Below are 22,369 nucleotides of genomic sequence, written 5' to 3' on the forward strand. Positions count from 1 at the left end.
TATATATTCTATGCTTCTTATATTACATATATATTCTATGGTTCTTCTTCTAAGGGTTTCTTAAGTTAACTTAGTAACGTTACATTTCATTTACATCACATGGTGTTGTGAATACACACAAACATTTAAAACTTAATATTTGTATTTATTCAATCTTTACATTTACCTTTTCTTTAAATAATACATTTGATATATTCTGCAATGCAGGAGGAGTGGTATTTACTGATATTATGTTGATTATTGAAAGTTTAAATTACATTTTCTGTATTACATTTATTTTACTTGTGTACATATTCATGATTTTCTGAAGTTAAGACCATTTAGACTGACTTATCATTCTTTAGCTCTGTAAGTCAAAGTTGCAATGTAGTACAAATCTGTGCAAAGTGGAAGAAGGGCTGAAACTTATTAGGATCTGAAAAAGAAAAAGAAAAAGAAACCTGGGGCAGTGATCTCCAGCCTGCAGTCAGTATACACACACACACGCACACGCACACACATATACTTGATCATTGTATTTATTCAAGCTTTACATTAACTTTTTCTTTAAATAAGGTGTCTGATATTTTCTGTAACTCTGGAAATGTATTGTATTGTGTAGTAGTAGGTTATATTGTTATATATTGTTTATTTCTCTTTCCATTTCTTTAATTTCATCTATGTTCAGGGTATCTGGGCACTTATGTTTTACAACACCTCTTGGTGAGAAGACCGCTTCTAAAACAATCAAGATTGCTAGACAATTCTCATTGTTACTAAGTAGCTCAAAAAGCTCTGAAGAGACAGCCTCGCAGCTCTCGCTTAGGTAAAAATATCTATGTTACTAAATAATCAGGAGGGCTTAAATATATCTCTTTTGGAACTTCACTTGCGTAGGGAAAAATATCTATGTTACTAAAGAATCTGGAGGGTATAAATAGAACTAGAGAAAAAGAGCTATTTTACTAAATAACAGGTCTGGCTTAAATACAACTCCTATAGAGGGTTTGAAAAACAGTTGAAGACCCCACCACCCTGTATATTCCTTCGGTTCCCTGTCAACTCCGCCTACCAATATGCTAATTATTCAGTGATGCGGTACACGCCCCTAGGAAGGGGCCCTCGAGTTCAACTCAAGTTCAAGGTCAAAGGTCAACCCCCCACAGCGCCGTATATTACTACTCAAGGCAAACTAGTGCGTGCACTGTGACTAAAATATGAGCTAACAGCTAACGGACAGGTTGCCTGCTACATTCACAAACCCATGCTGTGCTAAAGACTGAGAAATAAAGTATCCCATTTATATACATTGTACTCTAAAAAATATTTATTTCCTCTCCTGAGATTTGTTTTGCAAATCCTCAACAGGCTACATGTTGACACAAAATGGATGTATTTTAAAGTTTCTCCTGCATTTCCTTTTGTCCCCAATAGGTCCATCCTCCCGTCACTTCTCTGATCATCTCGTACTCTGAGGACTGAGCTGGACTGGGAAGTGCAGTGTAGGTGTTACTGGCACTGTGCTGAGAAAACTGAAAGACACAAAGCCAGACACACACTGTCACTCTGCAGCTGCTGGACTGGACGCTGTCCTGAGGGCCAGATCAGGCTCTTACTGACCCCCACTGTCCTCCCACTGACACACTCACCTTCAGAGTGTCATACTCTGCAGACACAGCCCTTATATCCAGAGCTGTGTAAATGTCGCTGTGTGGGTCAGACGGGGGACTCTGTGGAGAGAGAGAGAGTGTGAAGTGGGGAAAGGCTGGGATGATCAGACACAGTTAAACATGCACACAGAGCGATGAATAGAGAGTAAGCCCCCTGATAGTCACCATGTTTAGGGGAATCACAGTCTCTCACCGTGTGCCCCTCAGTGCTCAGAGTGAAGACCTGTGTGGCCAGAAGCTCTGCTCTAGAGAGTGTGGATGGATCATGGAGTACAATGTGCTCGACACAATGTCCCTCCTTTCCCTGGTATTTCTGTGCCAAACCTTTACCTGAGTCCCTGTGTTGCTCTCCTCTACGGGTGGACCAGCCTTCCTCCTTCAGAGAGCAGAAGACAGAGATCAGAGCAAGCACACAGAATCAACACCATATAGCATATAGCAGCAGCAGAAGTAGTACTATTATTATTATTCAAAATCTCTTTAAAGATTCCCTGACAATATAAAAGATCCTAATAGCTCCAGATTGTGTCTCCAGACAGCACTATTGTGAGAGCTGCACAGGACACTGCAGCTCCATCGTCTCACTCTGTTAAACAGTCTGTGCCTCACGCTGACTCGCAAACACACTGACACACTGACACACTGACACAAAGCTCATTGAAGATTAACGGATCCCACTGACCTTCTGGCACAGATGAGACTCACTGCAGTGACAATACAGACACACAGCGCACTCCCCAGGACAGCTGGCAGCAGCACTGTCTCCCACTTGGCTGGACCTCAGAGTCATAGTACAAACAGCATCAAATGACGTTTTCAGCAGAGGGACTGAACTGCTAGTGTTAATGTAAAAGAAACATATTAGTCATGATTACTGACACTGACTTTAAATACCTTAAAATAATTAACACAGCAGTGTGTGTAATCTCTCATGTTCTTAATTAACCAATGAGTCAAGATGTATTCCCTGATAGATAGTTGACAAAGTTTCTATTCTCATGTCTTGCTGTATAATACGCACTGTACCTGTTATAGTGAGAGACACAGCTGTAGAGCTGTCGGCTCCATGTTTATTGTGTGCTTCACAGTAGTACTGCCCACTGTCTTCAGAGCTAAAATTAGAAATGGTGAAACTCTGCCCTGATCCTTTCTCCCAGACAGCATCTCCAATGCTGTTAAACCAGGAGTATCTCTGCACTGGTGGGTTTGCATTGCTGCTGCAGGACAGGGTGACAGGACTGCCTTCCACTATTTCACCAGAGGGGCTGATGGACACTGAGGTGCTCTTTGGGGTGTCTGGAAGAGAGAACAGTTTGTGATCATTCAGTGTTGGACTGAGAAGAGTGTCCTGGCAGTGAAGCCCCAGAGTGCTCTAGAGCTCAGAGAGCTGGATGATGGTCCAGGAGGTCCTGGGTTTGAGTCCCAGCTGGATCACTGGACACTGAGTGACCCCAGGGAGGTCACTTACCACTCTGACCTTCAGTAACTCAGATGAATAGAAAATATATACTCACACTGTACGTCCACAGTTACAGCTGGAGAGTTGCGGGTTCCAATCCTATTCTGTGCTTCACAGTAGTACTGCCCACTGTCTCCAGAGCTGATATTGTCAAAGATTATACTCTGTATTTCCTCCAACATATCACTGCTCTTAAACCAGGTGTATCTCTGCACTGGTGGGTTTGCATTGCTGCTGCAGGTCAGGGTGACAGGACTGCCTTCCAGTATTTCACCAGAGGGGCTGATGGACACTGAGGTGTCCTTTGGGGCGTCTGGAGGAGAGAACAGTCTGTGATCACACCTGGCTTGTTTGATATCAATTGTAAGGTCATGTTTGAGGGACTTGAAAATGTAATTGATAGAACTAAAACTTGACAATATAGAGAGTTAGAAACTCTAGGTAACATTTGAACCATTTTCACATTCCTCTAAGCCATCACACCCCCAATACACATTCTGTAGGAGTCAAGAGAGAGGAATGGCAATGATGGCTTCGATTTGAATTTCATTACTCCAAACCTTACCAATCAGAAGTTAGGAAGGAAAGAGATTAGAATCTCTTTGTCTAAAATGTATACAATCAGAAAGCTAAAACTAGCAATTTGGAGTGGTACAATTTTGAGTGGAACAACCTGGGAGAAGAACCCAGGAAGATTGGAAGACACTGAAGTGGAAACCCAGTAAGGAATCCAGACCAGAACTTCTCTACCAACAACCTGGAAGCTTGGCAACCAAGTCCTCAAGTCGACTCAGTCTACCAGGCCTCCCACTATTGAACTCTGCCTAACTGAACCTCAGTAAACCACACAGGTAGTAAACTTCATGTACTATTCAAGAATTAGGTAAATCACAGTTACATATAACCTAGTTTTGTACTGGCTCTAAGTGTAGGAACAGGTAGTGTTAAATTTTGATTTTATTTTACATGCTTTGTGCCTCGAGTCAAACTTGAGTAATAGATAGATATCTATCTCTCTCTCTCTCTCTCTTAATCCTATCCAACCTGCTTTTCTATCTCCTATCCTTACAGTTACGTGTTGTCCATTCATATTTTATTAATAAACATATATCCTTTTTGAACGAAACAGCCACAAGGCCAATTCATGCAGATCAACCTCACCGCTGATCTGAGCTCATATTAGTAAAGTATTGTGGTAACTTGCTTATCAACCCGGTCTCGTTTTCCTAGGACTTGACCGCTGTGGGTTGTATGTGTGGGGGTCACTAGATAACAGGACTTTATTCAGCAAATATTATTTCTTCTGAAATTGATACCAGATAAAATGGGAACTCTAGTTCAAAGTCCTAGGACAATCAAAAGTAATTACTAATAAAACAATAACTGCAATGATAAAAAAAAAAATGTCCATTGCAACATTTTGTCTGTATCTTAACAGATCAGCATCCTTTCATTGCATTAAACTATTTACAGCTCTAGAGCTCAGAGAGAAGGATGACAGTCCAGGAGGTCCTGGGTTTGAGTCCCAGCTGGATCACTGGACACTGAGTGACCCCAGGGAGGTCACTTACCACTCTGACCTTCAGTAAATCAGATGAGTAGAAAATATATACTCACACTGTACGTCCACAGTTACAGCTGGAGAGTGGTGAGTGCCAATCCTATTGTGTGCTTCACAGTAGTACTGCCCACTGTCTTCAGAGCTAAAATTAGAAATGGTGAAACTCTGCCCTGATCCTTTCTCCCAGACAGCATCTCCACTGCTGTTAAACCAGGTGTATCTCTGCACTGGTGGGTTTGCATTGCTGCTGCAGGTCAGGGTGACAGGACTGCCTTCCACTATTTCACCAGAGGGGCTGATGGACACTGAGGTGCTCTTTGGGGCATCTGGAAGAGAGAACAGTCTGTGATCATTCAGTGTTTGACTGAACAGAGTGTCCTGGCAGTGAAGCCCCAGAGTGCTCTAGAGCTCAGAGAGAAGGATGAAAGTCCAGGAGCTCCTGGGTTTGAGTCCCAGCTGGATCACTGGACACTGAGTGACCCCAGGGAGGTCACTTACCACTCTGACCTTCAGTAAATCAGATGAGTAGAAAATATATACTCACACTGTACATCCACAGTTACAGCTGGAGAGTTGTGAGTGCCAATCCTGTTCTGTGCTGCACAGTAGTACTGCCCACTGTCTCCAGAACTGATATTAGCAAAGAATAAACTCGGTTTTTTCTCCAACATATCACTGCTCTTAAACCAGGTGTATCTCTGCACTGGTGGGTTTGCATTGCTGCTGCAGGTCAGGGTGACAGGACGGCCTTCCACTATTTTACCAGAGGGGCTGATGGACACTGAGGTGCTCTTTGGGGCGTCTGGAAGAAATGCAATGGACTGTTTTTCAGTTTTCTATCAGCTTTTAACTGCTTCACTGATGACAGAATGTTCCCCACTACTCAATGCACAGTTATACGTTATCTGTGAAACTGAGCTCTCCCTGGTCATATTGAGTTGCTGCTGGGGGATCACATTCACTTTCTTGTGACAGCTACCAAGCAGAGTCAGTTGTCATGATGTCCTTAACACTTTAAAAAATAACATTTTAAAGAGCAGATTTTACTTTTAAGGCAGATCAAGTGCCTGCCTAGTAACCTGTTGTAATTCTGTAAAAAGTTTCCAAATAATTGAAATGACACTGACATTGTACATAGGCTGTAAGTGAAGGTACTCACAGTAGACGTCCACAGTGAACCCTTGAGATTGGTATTCTCTATACTCTCTTACAGCACAGGAGTAGTCTCCAGAGTCTCTATAGGAAACAGGATTCAAGCGCAGTGTGTTGGCGGGTGTCTGTGTGTGAGAGATGGGCCGGCCATTCTTAAACCAGGTGATCTGTGTCTGTGTGGAAGAGCAGCTCCCTGTGTCACAGGTCAGGATCACAGCATCTCCTTCTCTCACTGCCCCATTCACTCCTGATGGACTCATCTTCACCTGTAGCTCTGATGGGAATGAAAGGGTTCATGAAGACCAGTCAATGTGAGGTGTACAGTATGTACAGTACCTCTCAAACGTATTCACGCCCTCGGACTTTTACACATTTCATTGTTACAACATGAAATCAGAATGGAATTAATCAAGAATTTTTGCCACTGATCAACACAGAAAAATGTCCATAAAGTCAAAGTGAAAAATATAATCTTCAAATTATTCTAGATCAATTGGAAATACAAAACAGAAAATAATTGACTTCTTGCTGATTCAACACTTCAGACACCAGACTCTTGATTAATTAAAACAATCACAGATCTTACCAGAGACAGAGAGAGTCACTCCAGTGTCACCAGCCCATTTACCTCCATTATCACTGATTTCAAATCTGAATCTATATGTCCCTCTGTCAGCTGTCCTTATGTCCTTAATCTTCAAAGTGCAGTCCTTCTGTTTATTCCCCAGGTACTCTGCTCTGTGTCGGTATTCAGGGCTGATTGAATCCCCTCCACTGTGATACACATATGAGGTTTCCCTATTATTGTGACACCACATCACTGTCTGCACTGTATATGTATATGTAAACATTCCTAAAAATCCAGAATAGGTAGCAGGATAATCATATGAACAGGGCAGGACCACAGAGGAGCCTCTCACAGCACAGATCTTGTCAGGTTGATACCACGCAGCCCAGCTCCCACCGAGGACACCTGCAGGTGACAGCAGGTCAGTGGTCAGTGTTGACTAGTGAAGAGTCCAGCAGAGCTCAGAGTCATGACACAGGACACAGACAAACACCAGATGCACAGTACATTATTAGGAGAATTATTTTATATATATTGTGACCGTGTGGGGGGGTTGATCCAGCACTGCCAGGGCTCTTAGGCTCTCCTCCTGCCTTCCCAATACTGGAAGTTGGGCGCTGCCAGGTTTTATGGAGGAGAGGAGCCAGTCATGTACAGCGGGTCAGCTGTTCCAACATCTGTTCCCTCCCCGGGGTCCAGTGAAGTGCAGGGCAGTTCAGGGCGACATCACAGTATATGTATTTATGTATCTGGTTATTTATTTGAAATGATATGATAGTTTTTCTCTGATTATTCTCGGATTGCAGGTCTCTGTGTACATAGCAACATCTTTCAAAGTCAGCGAATGGGTGTTTCAATAAAATAGTTTTTCTCCATGGAAATTATTTGTCTTGAACATTTTTATGTTTATGGACAGTCTGTGGCGCTACTTGGCGACATTGGATACACTGATACATAACGTCCCAATGGTTCTCAATTGGATTCAGGTCTGGGGAACGTGAGGGCCAGTCAATGGCATCAAAGCCTTCGTCATCCAGGAACTGCCTACACACTCTGGCCACATGAGGCCAGGCATTGTCCTGCACCAGGAGGAACCCAGGGCCCACTGCACCAACATAAGGTCTGACGATGGGTCTGAGGATTTCATCCGGGTACCTAACAGCAGTCAGGGTACCGTTGGCTAGCACGTGGAGGTCTGTGTGACCCTCCAGGTATATGCCTCTCCAGACCATCACTGACCCACCGCCAAACCAGTCATGCTGGATGATGTTGCAGGCAGCATAACATTCACCACGGCGTCTCCAGACTCATTCACATCTGTCACATGTGCTCAGTGTGAACCTTCTCTCATCTGTGAAGAGAACAGGCGCCAATGGTGGACCTGCCAATTTTGTTGTCTGTCCGAACTAAGACATGTCTGTCTGGAAGGACATGGCAAAAGTGGTGCAGCACCAGCAGCACTGTTTGCAGATCCTGTGCGTTGATGTTGGCCGGATGACGAAAGACTGCTCCATTTCCCCTTCACTCCTATTCCATTCCAGAAAACGCCCCAGCCTGTGTTTGAGGCGTCTGTGGTGATGACTTCCTTCCTGTGAGGGCAGCCGAGGGGGGAGCTGAGACGCAGGTTGTCATGATATTGCCACCAGGACAGTGTTCTGCACGTTGTGGTCACTGTCAATCGGTGATGTTCGTGTCTTGCTGGGTGTAACCTGTATGCATTTGCCCAGCGTTGTAAAGGACGCATGTGCATGAGTCCAAGTGGAAGAATGTTCGAAGTGGCCACCATCAGCCCCAACAGTTTTTGGAATTGGACCAGTGTCGATGTCCTCCTGAAAAATGCGAGGCACTTCTACAATGACTTGATTCTGTCTTTTGATAGGTAGGCAAGCATGTTCCCAGAGTTTAGCCTCATTTCCAAGAACACTACAGTCTGTGCAGGCTTGAGAGAGCTCTTTTCTGTGTTAACTGAAAGACCTAGTGTAGTCACGTGGCGTTTGACCTCATGAGTTCCTCTGCCTGAAGCCTGGAGTCTGTGCACACTAGCCAGTCATCCAGGTAGTTCAGGATCCTTATCCCCTTTGTTCTGAGGGGGGCCAGGGCTGCATCCATGCACTTTGGGAATGTGTGGAGCACCAGCGAGAGGCCGAACGGCAGCACACTGAACTTGTATGCCTAGCCCTGGAGGCGAAAGGCAGGTATTTCCTGTGCGCAGGGAGGATGGGGACGTTGAAGTAGGTGACCCTGAGGTTGATTGACGTGAACCAGTCACCTGGCCGGCCAGACTGGACCACCTCCACGAAGTCCTGGAAAAAACAGGAGTGTCTCCATGGACCTCACAGGCCTCTCCCTCATGAAGCGATTCCTGGGAGCCTCTGCATTTGGTGACCAGCAAACATCCACCGCCTCTGCACATCAGCTCCTTAAGCTGGGTCCCACAAATGGCTCCAGCATGGAACTTGCTTCCTCCAATTCCCTATAAAGAGGGGGGACCGAGATGTCAGACCTGGAGGCTATGTAGCAGAAACCCTCCTTCTCCTGTAGGATTGTTGGGGGCAGCGTGCGGGGAGCTTTTCACAGATGACGATGTGGGTCTTCCTCCTGCCAGTAGGGCCCCTTTTGATCAGCTTTGGTACATGTTTTAACTGATTGGCAGGTCAGAAGGCTCTTCCCTTTCAGTAATGGCTGTCTTTTGATTTGAAAGGGAACACAAACATGTTACAAGTCTCAAATGTAGTTCGATAGAGCAGGACAGTGTAGAGAACTGCTGGGTTACAGTAAGTCGTAACCATAGAACAGGGCGTGCACAACCTCTAGAGACACCCCAAGAGCTAGAATTGCCCAACAGGTTCCAACTGCTGGACACTGAGTTGGACAGTGACAGCTCAGAGGGTGATGGGGGGGCAGTTGAGCACCGGAGCACCATGGTACCCACTCCCCCCCAGAAGAAGGAGGTAGTTCTAGTAGGGGACTCAATTCTTAGAGGTGTAGATCACACAGTGTGTTCTAGTGACAAGGAGACCCACATGGTATCTTGCCTGCCTGGTGCTCAGGTTGCAGATCTCCCTAAACTAGTAGACGGGCTACTGGCCAAAGCCGGGGGGAATCCACTGGTCATGGTCCACATTGAAACGAATGACATAGGAAAAGGTAGGACAGAGGTTCTGCAAGACACATTTAAAGAGTTAGGAACAAAACTAAAGAGCAGAACCTCCACGGTAGTTTTCTCTGAAATACTTCCGGTACCATGTGCCAGGCCAGGGAGACAGGCAGAGATTAGAAATTTTAACATGTGGTTGAAAGCTTGGTGTAGGGAAGAGGGGTTTAGGTTTATGGAGCATTGGTCTTTCTTCTGGGATAGATGGGACCTGTACAAACCGGACGGGGGGGCTAATGGAAGGGGGGCTAATGCATTGGAAGAGCGTATGTGCAGTGAAATTGAGAATCTTTTAAACTAGGAACCAGGAGGGCAGGGAGCTCTGACAATGGGAGATGTTCCTCTAAGGAAAGAAAACCAAGGGAAACTGCCAGGAGTATAAGGAACAAGAAGTTAGACTTGGAAGCCACAGTGCTAGCATGTGACTATGATGTTGTAGGAGTGACAGAAACATGGCTTACAGAAAATGATGGGGATGAATACAAGTTGGAAGGATACACACAGTTTAGGAGAGACAGGCAAAATCGAAGAGGGGGTGGGGTAGCATTTTATGTGAAAAATGACATTGATGCAGAAGAACTCGTATTAGATCCCAGTAACGGAACAGAATCTTTGTAGTGAAACTTTTGAACAAGAGATCTGGAGGATTAGCGGTAGGAGTGTGTTACAGAACACCCAACTCAGATATTCAGAAAGATGTTGCATTGTACAGTGTAATCAGGACTGCATGTAGCAAGGATGTGGCTGTTATGGGGGATTTCAATTTCCCAAACTTAGACTGGGAAAGCCCAGTGGGGACTACAGAAGTAGAAATAGAAATGGTTGAGATGGTAAATTACTGCTTTCTAACTCAATTTGTCAGGGAACCAACCAGAGAGAGTGCATGTATTGACTTGATATTTTCAAATGACCAAGATAGAGTCAGGGGAACAGAAGTTAGAGAACCAATGGCAAATTGTGATCACAATATGGTTAGGTTTGAGGCATTCTTTCAAAAAACAAGGTCCAAGTCTAAAATAATGGTCTACAATTTTAGAAAAGCAAACCTTGAAGGTATGAGACGGCACTTAGAAGAGGTAGACTGGAGCACATTGGATACAGAGTCAGTTGAAAATGGATGGGTATATTTTAAGAATATACTACTTGAGGCTCAGGAGCAATTTGTACCAAAACTTAGCAAATTGAGGACCAAAAAACACTGGACAAAATGGTTTAATAGAGGTATGCAAAAAAATATCAAGAGAAAGAAAATGTTGTATAGCGCATAGAAAAGGGATGGTGACGAAAAAAAAATCGTAGAATATGTTGGCAAATGGCAAATGTTCTAAATGAGTATTTCACAGAGGTTTTTACAAAAGAAAAAACAGATGACATGCCACAGGTTAACAATCAGTCCAGTCAAACCCTAAGAGAGATCAGGATAAATGAGGAGGAGCTACTAAAGGGACTAGCAGAATTAAAAACAAACAAATCACCTGGGCCAGATGGGATATTTCCAACAGTACTTAAAGAAATTAGGGAAATTATTTATAGGCCGCTAACTCAAATATTCCAAATGACACTTAGAACAGGGGATGTGCCAACTGACTGGAAGACAGCAAATGTCATACCAATCCACAAGAAAGGGGACAAAACTGAGCCAGGAAATTACAGACCAATCAGTCTCACCTGCATCACCTGTAAAATGTTGGAAAAAATGATTAGACAGAAAATAGAGGAGCATCTTAATGAAAAACATATTCTTGGAGATAGTCAACATGGGTTTAGACGAGGCAGATCATGTCTTACTAATTTATTAGAATTGTTTGAACACGCAACTGCAGCTGTAGATCAGGTGAAAGCATATTATATGATATACTTAGATTTCCAAAAAGCTTTTAATAAGGTTCCACACCAAAGACTGATCCTCAAATTGGAAGCTGTAGGCATTCAGGGTAATGTAAGTAGATGGATTATGAACTGGTTGATGTCTAGGAAGCAGAGGGTGTCGATTAGAGGAGTCGCTTCTAACTGGAGTGAGGTTGTTAGTGGAGTTCCACAGGGATCAGTACTAGGGCCTTTGCTTTTTCTAATCTACATTAATTATCTGAACTCTGGGATAGTTAGCAAACTTGTCAAATTTGCAGATGATACTAAAATAGGTGGCTCAGCAGATACAATCTCAGCAGCACAGGCTATTCAGAGGGACTCAGATAATATTCAGGCAGATGAAATTCATTGTGGACAAGTGCAAGGTAATACATGCAGGTAACAAAAATGTCCACTATAATTACACTATGGGAGGTACAGATCTAGATGTAATGCATGAGAAAGACCTAGGAGTCTATGTGGACTCTTCACTTTCTCCATCCAAGCAATGTGGGGAAGCAATAAAAAAGGCAAACACAATGCTAGGGTATATATATATATATATATATATATATATATATATATATATACAAGGGAAGTAATGTTCAGACTGTACAATGCGCTAGTTAGACCTCATCTGGATACTGTGTACAGTTCTGGGCTCCACATTTCAAGAAGGATATTGCTGCTCTAGAGGCAGTTCAGAGGAGAGCAACCAGACTTATTCCAGGTCTGAAGGGAAAGTCCTACTCGGAGAGACTGAGGGAACTGAACCTTTTCACCTTGGAACAGAGGAGACTACGTGGGGACTTGATCCAAGTCTTCAAAATCATGAAAGGCATCGACCAAATCAAACCAGAGGAGCTTTTCCAGATCAGCAGGGACACGCGCACCCGGGGACACAAATGGAAATTGGGCTTCAAGGCATTCAAGACAGAAAACAGGAGACACTTCTTTACACAGAGAGGCGTCACAATCTGGAATAAACTACCCAGCAATGTGGTAGAAGCTGAAAGTTTGGGAACATTTAAAAATAGACTGGTAAACACACAGTCTGCTCCGAGGGGTCACATTCAGATGGTCACAGATCACTTGGATTTCAATCGGATTTCTTTGCAAATAGGCTTGTTTTGTTGAGAATACCCTAACAATTAATTCAATATATATTATTTGATGTTCTATTAAACACAGAGAAGTTCAGATTCAATTATGTAAAATCAATGTGGTTGGCCTTGTTTTGATCAGCAAACAGAACAATATTTTCTGAGATTTTGTTTTCCTACTCAGACCAAGTATCCCCCCCCCTTTCAGAAAATGCGGGGAGGGTATCAAAACCAAATTTGGGTTTGTCAGCTTAAGGGGTTACATTTTGTTAAACAAAATGATTCCATGATTTATTTTTTATTTCCAAATGTTTTTGTCTATGCTTTAATTTCATAGTACATTGAGACATTAAACTGCGTACATTTCTATAAAAACAGGAAACATGTAGGTGTTCTAAAACATTTGACTAGTAGTGTACACTCACCTAAAGGATTATTAGGAACACCTGTTCAATTTCTCATTAATGCAATTATCTAATCAACCAATCACATGGCAGTTGCTTCAATGCATTTAGGGGTGTGGTCCTGGTCAAGACAATCTCCTGAACTCCAAACTGAATGTCTGAATGGGAAAGAAAGGTGATTTAAGCAATTTTGAGCGTGGCATGGTTGTTGGTGCCAGACGGGCCGGTCTGAGTATTTCACAATCTGCTCAGTTACTGGGATTTTCACGCACAACCATTTCTAGGGTTTACAAAGAATGGTGTGAAAAGGGAAAAACATCCAGTATGCGGCAGTCCTGTGGGCGAAAATCCCTTGTTGATGCTAGAGGTCAGAGGAGAATGGGCCGACTGATTCAAGCTGATAGAAGAGCAACTTTGACTGAAATAACCACTCGTTACAACCGAGGTATGCAGCAAAGCATTTGTGAAGCCACAACACGTACAACCTTGAGGCGGATGGGCTACAACAGCAGAAGACCCCACCGGGTACCACTCATCTCCACTACAAATAGGAAAAAGAGGCTACAATTTGCACAAGCTCACCAAAATTGGACAGTTGAAGACTGGAAAAATGTTGCCTGGTCTGATGAGTCTCGATTTCTGTTGAGACATTCAGATGGTAGAGTCAGAATTTGGCGTAAACAGAATGAGAACATGGATCCATCATGCCTTGTTACCACTGTGCAGGCTGGTGGTGGTGGTGTAATGGTGTGGGGGATGTTTTCTTGGCACACTTTAGGCCCCTTAGTGCCAGTTGGGCAACGTTTAAATGCCACGGCCTACCTGAGCATTGTTTCTGACCATGTCCATCCCTTTATGACCACCATGTACCCATCATCTGATGGCTACTTCCAGCAGGATAATGCACCATGTTACAAAGGTCGAATCATTTCAAATTGGTTTCTTGAACATGACAATGAGTTCACTGTACTAAACTGGCCCCCACAGTCACCAGATCTCAACCCAATAGAGCATCTTTGGGATGTGGTGGAACGGGAGCTTCGTGCCCTGGATGTGCATCCCACAAATCTCCATCAACTGCAAGATGCTATCCTATCAATATGGGCCAACATTTCTAAAGAATGCATTCAGCACCTTGTTGAATCAATGCCACGTAAAATTAAGGCAGTTCTGAAGGCGAAAGGGGGTCAAACACAGTATTAGTATGGTGTTCCTAATAATCCTTTAGGTGAGTGTATATATACAGTACTGTGCAAAAGTTTTAGGCAGGTGTGAAGAAATGCTGTAAAGTGAGAATGCTTTCAAAAATAGACATGTTAATAGATTATATTTAGTAGTTATCTAAATGCAAAGTGAGTGAGCAGAAGAAAAATCTACATCAAATCCATATTTGGTGTGACCACCCTTTGCCTTCAAAACAGCATCAATTCTTCTAGGTACACTTACACAGCATTTTTGAAGGAGCTCGGCAGGTAGGTTGGCCCAAACATCTTGGAGAACTAACCACAGTTCTTCTGTGGATTTAGGCAGCCTCAGTTGCTTCTCTCTCTTCATGTAATCACAGACAGACTTGATGGTGTTGAGATCAGGGCTCTGTGGGGGCAATTCCCCAACTCCATTTGCAGAAATGCAGCCCCAAACTTGCAAGGAACCTCCACCATGCTTCACTGTTGCCTGCAGACAGTCATTTGTGTACAGCTCTCCAGCCCTTTGGCGAACAAACTGCCTTCTGCTACAGCCAAATATTTCAAATTTTGACTCATCAGTCCAGAGCACCTGCTGCCATTTTTCTGCACCCCAGTTCCTGTGTTTTCGTGTTTCCTGTGTTTTCACGTCAGAGGTATGGCCTTTTGGCTGCAAGTCTTCCATGAAGGCCACTTCTGACCAAACTTCTCCGGTCAGTAGATTGGTGTACCAGGGTCCCACTGTTTTCTGCCAATTCTGAGCTGATGGCACTGCTGGACATCTTCCAACTGTGAAGGGAAGTAAGCATCTTTCATCTGCTGCAGTACGTTTCCTTGGCTGACCTCTGCATCTATGGTCCTCTTTGTGCTTCTTCAAAAGAGCTTGGACAGCACATCTGGAAACCCCTGTCTGCATTGAAATTTCTGCATGGGAGAGACCTTGCTGATGCAGTATAACTACCTTGTGTCTTGTTGCTGTGCTCCACCTAGAAGAATTGATGCTGTTTTGAAGGCAAAGGGTGGTCACACCAAATAAGGATCTGATTTAGATTTTTCTTCTGTTCATTAACTTTGCATTTAGTTAATTGATAAATATAATCTATTAACATTTTTGAAAGCATTCTTACTTTACTGTGCAGTTAGGTCCATAAATATTTGGACTGTGATACGATCGTTTTGGCTCTGTATGCAACCACAATGGATTTGGAAGGAAACAATCAATATGTGCTTTTAGCATAGAATTTCATCTTTACATACAAATTGGGTGAATGGTGTAGGAATTACACCAATTTTTATATGTGGTCCCCCCAATTTTAGAGGCTCAAAAGTAATTGGACACACTAACATAATCATGAACTAAATTGTGAGTTTCAATACTTGGTTGCAAATCCTTTGCAGTCAATGACTTCCTGAAGTCTGGAACCCATAGACATCAACATATGCTGGGTTTCTTCCCTGGTGATGCTCTGCCAGGCCTGCACTGCAGCTGTCTTTAGTTCCTGCTTGTTCTTTGGGTGTTGTGCATTCAAGTCTCCTCTGTTCCAGGGTGAAAAGGTTCAGTTCCTCAGTCTCTCAGTAGGACATTCCCTTCAGACCTGGAATAAGTCTGGTTGCTCTCCTCTGAACTGCCTCTAGAGCAGCGATATCTTTCTTGAAGTGTGGAGCCCAGAACTGTCCACAGTATCCAGATCTAACTAGTGCATTGTACAGTCTGAACATCACTGCCCTTGTTCTCAATTCTACAATTTTGACAATATACCCTAGCATTGTGTTTGCCTTTTTTATTGCTTCCCCACATTGTTTGAATGTTTGGGCTCGCATCTGATAAATTGTCTGTTTTGAATGGTGTGCCCCCGGGCTTGATGCATGGTCCTCTCTTATTCATTATTTATATAAATAATCTATACAAAAATGTGCAAAACGCCCAACTTCACTTTTAATGCCGATGACACTGTTATTTATTGTTGTGCCTCAACTTTCGCGAAAGCATTTCAGAATTTGCTTTTAATGCTGTTCAACATACCTTGTATCAATTGAAGCTTGTTCTTAATGCGGACAAAACCAAACTAATGGTGTTCTCCGAAGCAATAAATAGACTGCTGAATCTTCCATGTATTATTACTTATTAGGGGAATGAGATTGAGGCAGTAACTTCATATAAATATCTTGGAATTTTAATTGATGATGACCTCTTTCAAATTGCACATACAGCAACTTGCAAGGAACTAAATTTGAAGTTGGGATTGGAATTTTATTTTTGGAATAAGGCTTGATTTTCTTTTAAAGCTAAAAGGAGACTTGTTTCAGCTACTTTTATGACTACACTGGACTACGGTAATATTTTACATATGAATGCTTCTGCTCAGTGTTTGAGATCAATTGACACCCTTTACCATGGAGCATTCAGATTTATTTGAAACTGCAAAGCACTTACACACCATTGCACTTTATATGCTGGGGTTGGCTGGCCTTCCCTAGACACCCACAGACTCAGTCACTGGTATATTTTTATTTATAAAGCCATTCTGAGTTTGCTACCTTATTTATTCCTTTTTATTCTTAAAAAATGTGGTGGGTACTGTCTCTGTTCACAGGACGTTATTTTGCTAACTGTCCCAAATGTTAGAACTGATTTTGGAAAAAGGGCTTTCATGTACTCTACCCCATCAGCTTGGAACACAAATTGGAAAAACATATCCCTCTTGGTATTTTAAATCATTGGTGGGGGATTTTAGGCTGATTCCTTGACTTTTTTTAATTTGCTGTTTCTAATATTGTAAATTATGGCTTTTATTTTAGTTTTTCATATTATTAGAGTACTTGTATTTGTTATATTGTATTTTGTCAAAACAACTTACATCTGCCTATCTTGGCCAGGATGCTCTTGGAAAAGAGATTTTTAATCTCAATGAGCCTTTCCTGGTTAAATAAAGGTTTAATAATAAAAACATGTATTCATCCTCATTTTCTGTTAGCCATGTTTCTGTCATTCCTACAGCATTGTAGAAAAAATGCCAGCACTGTGGCTTCTAGGTCTACCATCTTGTTCCTTATACTCCTGGCATTGAGGTACAAACACTTCAGGACTTTCCTACTAGTAGTTTTCCTTTGTTTTCTTTCCTTAGTGGAACATCTCCCATTGTCAGAGATCCCTGCCCCTGTCACACCTGCCAGCCACAGTTCCCCTGTTCACCACCAGAGGTCATCATCACCTGAGTACTAACCCTGCAATCTTCCAATTAACATTCCTACCTTCCATGTGCACTTGTCCTACTAACCCTCTCCACTCATTGGTTCCCCCTCTCTCCACCAGCTCCACGGACTCCATTCTGCCCTGCACTTAAGCCCTGTTTGCCCTTCACTCTCTGTTAAGTCTTTTCTCATTCATTGTTGCATTTCTAAGCATTCCTTCTGGCTTTTGACTTTCTTGTGTTCCTGACCTTTTGCCTTTGCTTTTTGACCACCCTTTGGATTACCTGTTTCAGCCTGTTTGCCTGATCTATGGACCCCTTGATTGTCTTTAAACCTCATCTTTTGGATATCCCCTTTGCATTGTTAGCCTTGCTTCCTCTGGTGGTGAGCTTGCACTTTCAAATCTCAAGGCTCCCTGGCCTGGCACATGGTACTAGTAGTATTTCGGAGAAAACTACTGTACCTTTCCCTGTGTCATTGGTTCCAATGTAGACCATGACCAGTGGATTCCCCCCAGCTTTGGCCAGTAGCCCGTCTACTAGTTTAGGGAGATCTGCAACCTGAGCACCAGGCAGGCAAGATACCATGCAGGTCTCCTTGTCACTAGAACACACTGTGTGATCTACACCTCTAAGAATTGAGTCTCCTACTATAACTACCTCCCTCTTCTGGAGGGGAGTGGGCACCATGGTGCTCTGGTGCTCAACTGCCCTCCCGTCACCCTCTGAGCTGTCACTGTCACTTTCATCCAGAAAGGCAACAGCAACTTTAAATATCTGTTGTCTACCTGCCACCAATTCACACCTAACTGGCTCCACCTGGAACAGAATTCCTGCAAGTCCTTGACTAATCACCTTTCCTTCAACCTATTTACTTATTTGTTGGTAAGGTCCAGGTCCAACTATTTTATTTCTTATGTATGATGTGTGAAAAGCTGCTTTTGCTTTTGTGTTTGTTAAAAATGCTAAATATTATACAGGTTTAGAGAGAAGACATATATGTGTTTAAAATTTGAAGCAGTTTAGTTGCTTTTCAGTCAGAATACCAGAATGAAATTTAGAGGGACTTGTCCAGTTGGAAGTCCTTTTAATATTGTCACACATCCGACTAAAACACGTTTTTAGTTTTTTCAAGCAATGGACGGTGCTTGGTGGAAATTTTCACTAGAGAAGCCTCTAAATAAGATTGAAAATAAAGTAACCACCAAAATGACCTTAAAATGTATTAGGTGGCTACAAAAGAGGAGAATTCAGCAATGCTTCAGCATACCTGGCAATGTAACTTCAAATACACAAATTGAACAAAATGATATTCTATAGAATAGAATAGAGTTAAAGCAAAAACATATCCTTCCTTCCTTCTCTCCTCCCTCCCCTCACTGTCCTCACCTACCATCCTCCTGGGAGACTTCAACATCCACCTCTCCAATCCTTCCCACTGTGCCGGTTTTCTTCCTCTCCTTCACTCCTTTAACTTCTCTCTCTCCCCGTCCCCGTGCCACTGAACAGAAGTGGAAAAGGACCAAACTCCCAGCTGCCCTCGAAGTCTACCACTCTCTACTGTCCACATTCTCCTCCTCTCTCACCTTAGCCAAGAAGTCTTACTTCCAATCTCTCTTCAAATCCACTGTCAACAACCCCCGCAAACTCTTCTCCACCTTCTCCTCCCTCCTTGCCCCCCCTCCCCCTCCTCCTCCCCCATCTCTCACTGCTGATGGTTTCGCCTCCTTCTTCTCCTCCAAGATTGCAGACATCCGCAGGCTCTTCAATACTCCACCCTCATCTCCCATCACGCCCAAACCTCCCACCGATCAAGCTTCCTTTTCTTCATTCTCGCCTCTCTCAGATGCTGAAGTTTCTGCTCTCCTCCTACGTCACAAACCTACAACGTGTGCCCTGGACCCTCTCCCTTCTCGCCTCTTCCAAGTGACCGCTCCTGATCTTCTCCCCTTCATCTCCTCCCTCCTCAACTCCTCACTCCTCACTCCTCTCTGGCTGTTTCCCCTCTGCATTTAAACAAGCTGCTGTCATCCCACTCCTCAAGAAACCAACCCTTGATGCCACCTGTCCTCAGAACTACCGCCCTGTCTCCCTACTCCCCTTCCTCTCCAAGACTCTTGAGCGGGCGGTCCACCGTCAGCTCTCTGACTTTCTGTCCCAACACTCACTCCTTGATCCTCTGCAATCCGGCTTCACTCACTCCACTGAGACGGCTCTCCTAGCAGTCACTGACTCCCTCAGCTGTGCTCGAGCGGCCTCCCTCTCCTCAGTCCTCATCCTCCTTGACCTCTCTGCAGCATTTGACACCGTTGATCACTCCATCCTCCTCACCTGCCTCGCTGACCTTGGAATCTCTGGGACTGCTCTCACCTGGTTCTCCTCCTACCTCAGTGACCGGTCCTACCAAGTGACAAGGCGAGGCTCCTCATCCACCCACCAACCTCTCCTCACAGGTGTACCCCAAGGCTCTGTCCTGGGCCCGCTCCTGTTCTCTCTCTACACTCGCTCCCTGGGCCCCCTCATCGCATCCCATGGTTTCTCCTACCACTTCTACGCTGATGATGCCCAGATCTTCCTGTCTTTTCCCTCTTCCGACCCTCTCATACCCTGTCGGATCTCTTCCTGCTTGTCTGCTATTTCTGCCTGGATGCACTCGCACCACCTCAAGCTCAACCTCTCCAAATCGGATCTCCTGTTTTTCCCCCACTCTTCCTCACCTTCTGCTGACCTCCCCATCTTGATCCCCTTGGAATCCACCACACTTTCTCCTTCTTCTTCCGCTAAAAATCTTGGAGTCACCGTCGATCCTGTGCTCTCCTACACCCAGCACATCACCACACTGACACGCACCTGTAGATTCTTCCTGAGCAACATATGCCGGATCCGTCCCTTCCTCACCGACTACTCGACTCAGCTGTTCGTCCAGTCACTGGTCCTCTCCCGCCTGGACTACTGCAACTCCCTCCTGGCCGGCCTGCCTGCATCTACTAACCGCCCGCTCCAGCTCATCCAGAACTCTGCGACTCGTCTAGTATTCTCTCTGTCACGATTCACACACGCTACTCCACTGCTCCACTCTCTCCACTGGCTCCTGATACCGGCACGCATTCAGTTCAAGACACTGACCCTCACCTACAGCTGTCTCCACCACACGGCACCAAGCTACCTTCAGTCACACGTCTCTCCATACATCCCCTCCAGACCACTGCGTTCCTCCAGTGCTAACTCTGCTTCCTCTCCACTCTCCTACCTCCAGAGCCCGCTCCTTCTCATCCCTGAACCCTAAGTGGTGGAACGACCTGCCCACCGAAGTCAAAACAGCAGAGTCCTTGACCTCATTCCGGCGCTTACTCAAGACGCATCTTTTTCGACAGCACTTGTAATATTAGCCCTCTATCCCTGCTAGATAGCACTTCACAGTTTTATTATGCTTCTTGCGTTCTTGATCGTTTTCCTCCTTGCTCCCTTTCCTGTAGCCTTGACTGTGACCCTACATCTTGACAGCACTTAGCTTTCACCATCCAGGATGTATGACCTCACTTATTGTATAAATTGTAAATTGGAATTTGTAAGATGTATTTTGAATTGCTATGTTCTGGTTAAATTTAATTTGTAATGATTGATGCCTTGTACTTAACTGTATTTTTTGCACTTTGTTTGCACTTATGTTGTAATTCGCCCTGGATAAGGGCGTCTACCAAGAAAAAATTAATACATAAATAATAATAATCAGAGATATGTCAGTTACAATTATTTATAAATGGTACTTATAAGCTTACGTTATAGCTAGAGCTATAACATAAAATAGTTTTCTTATAGTATATGTAATTAAAATGCATTGTAACATATTTTATAGCAGTTAATAAATGACATGGCAGATTATAATAGATTGATGAAAATGTCATGCTATAATACATGATATAAAGCATGTTATTACATATAATATAAAGTGTTATAGCTAAACACATAATTAATAATATATTTAAAAATTGTAATAGCATATAACAATTCATAACATAATAACATTAATTAATAACATGTTAATAGATTTTGTATAATGGATAATTAAAGTGTTATCATTTTAAGAAACAGTTAAAATAGACTGTGTGCTCTCTAGTGCAGTGTGTGAAACAGTGTGACAGAAGTCAGTGTTACCAGGCAGGAGGAGCAGAGTGGCCCCCAGTAAGCGCAGTGTCTCTTCCACACCCATCGCTGCAGCGTCAGTTCTGTCCTTCTGCTCTGTCAGTGATGAGGAGTCGGACCACCTCCTATAGGGGTCACTGCAGACACACAGGAAACAGGAGCTGTAGGCACACAGTGTAAACACTTCCTATGTTGCTTCATAAATAGAGAAACAGCACAATGATGAGCCATATATTCCAGAATTTTCATTAAGAAAGTGATTAGAATAATCCAATAAGAAGTGCAGTATTGTTGGACTGTGAAGTCACAGTGTTGTGCAGGAGTTGTTTACAGGCAAGACCACATATTAGCATGTTTGTTTTTACAAATCATGAGAAAAGAAAAACAGTCAAATAGTATTCAGTCCCACAGCAACTATCTACAAATCAATTCAACACAATTGCACAATTAAATATTTCTCTCTGTCGTAGTCAAAACTATACAAACTCTTCACAAATTACTATAACTATCATTAGCATTAAAAGGTGAAATTAGATTCAGCTCAACACATAGCTGATGCGTACGCCAGTGTACAGCTGGCCCGTCCTATTGTCTGAGAAAAGGGGAGAACAACAGCAGCCCCCCGCTGTATAACTCACAGACCCCTGTGCTGTCCAGTGGAGTCGTCCTCTGTCCCGGGTGAAGAGAGCTCCTGCACTCAAACTCTGCTCTGATACTGACTGACCGACAGGGAAGAGCTGAAGAGAAGCTGATAGGGCTGTTTTACTACCCCACTCACACACAAAACAACTTCCTGTCAACTTCTCTTTTTTCAGTCTTTATTTTTTCTTTTTCTTGGTCAAATGTTGCATGGCAACAGGGATAAAAATAGTTAATTCTTGAAACAGGTCTCAAAGTCAGTGCTGTTGATGCATCTTTAGTTCCTTCCATGTGCTGAGTTTAGTCCTGTGTTC

The 22,369-nt window shown here is 43.5% G+C and overlaps 1 protein-coding gene across 3 annotated transcripts; it reads right to left on the bottom strand.

The window, feature by feature from the left end:
- Positions 1 to 124: 124 nt before the first annotated feature.
- On the bottom strand, positions 125 to 22,142 carry LOC136749160 (B-cell receptor CD22-like). 3 transcript variants are annotated; one of them, XM_066703154.1, is made up of 12 exons: positions 22,055 to 22,142; positions 21,429 to 21,553; positions 6,408 to 6,794; positions 5,829 to 6,095; positions 5,214 to 5,471; positions 4,726 to 4,995; positions 3,164 to 3,421; positions 2,676 to 2,945; positions 2,332 to 2,428; positions 1,980 to 2,025; positions 1,629 to 1,709; positions 125 to 1,511 (listed from the first exon to the last, which is right to left on the bottom strand). In XM_066703154.1, exons 2-12 carry the CDS (start codon positions 21,481 to 21,483, stop codon positions 1,377 to 1,379), a joined length of 2,124 nt encoding a protein of 707 aa, XP_066559251.1. In that variant the 5' UTR covers positions 21,484 to 21,553; positions 22,055 to 22,142; the 3' UTR covers positions 125 to 1,376. The 3 variants fall into 3 exon arrangements, 2 of the variants coding, with proteins under 2 accessions (XP_066559251.1, XP_066559252.1); XM_066703155.1 differs by having other exon boundaries at positions 21,429 to 21,577; XR_010816721.1 differs by lacking the exons at positions 125 to 1,511; positions 1,629 to 1,709 and having other exon boundaries at positions 1,993 to 2,025; positions 2,332 to 2,485.
- Positions 22,143 to 22,369: the final 227 nt, after the last annotated feature.

The sequence above is a fragment of the Amia ocellicauda genome, chromosome 5 (genome assembly GCF_036373705.1).
Source record: "Amia ocellicauda isolate fAmiCal2 chromosome 5, fAmiCal2.hap1, whole genome shotgun sequence".
NCBI lineage: Eukaryota > Metazoa > Chordata > Actinopteri > Amiiformes > Amiidae > Amia > Amia ocellicauda.

What these genes read in the sequence shown, in the direction of transcription:
- LOC136749160 (XM_066703154.1), bottom strand. Translation starts at nt 21,483, where the DNA reads ATGGGTGTGGAAGAGACACTGCGCTTACTGGGGGCCACTCTGCTCCTC. An exon ending in TGTAACTGTGGACGTACAGT is followed by an intron (nt 2,946 to 3,163) that starts GTGAGTATATAT and finishes TCTCTCTTCCAG; the next exon opens with ACACCCCAAAGAGCACCTCA. An exon ending in AGTCTCATCTGTGCCAGAAG is followed by an intron (nt 2,026 to 2,331) that starts GTCAGTGGGATC and finishes TGCTCTCTGAAG; the next exon opens with GAGGAAGGCTGGTCCACCCG.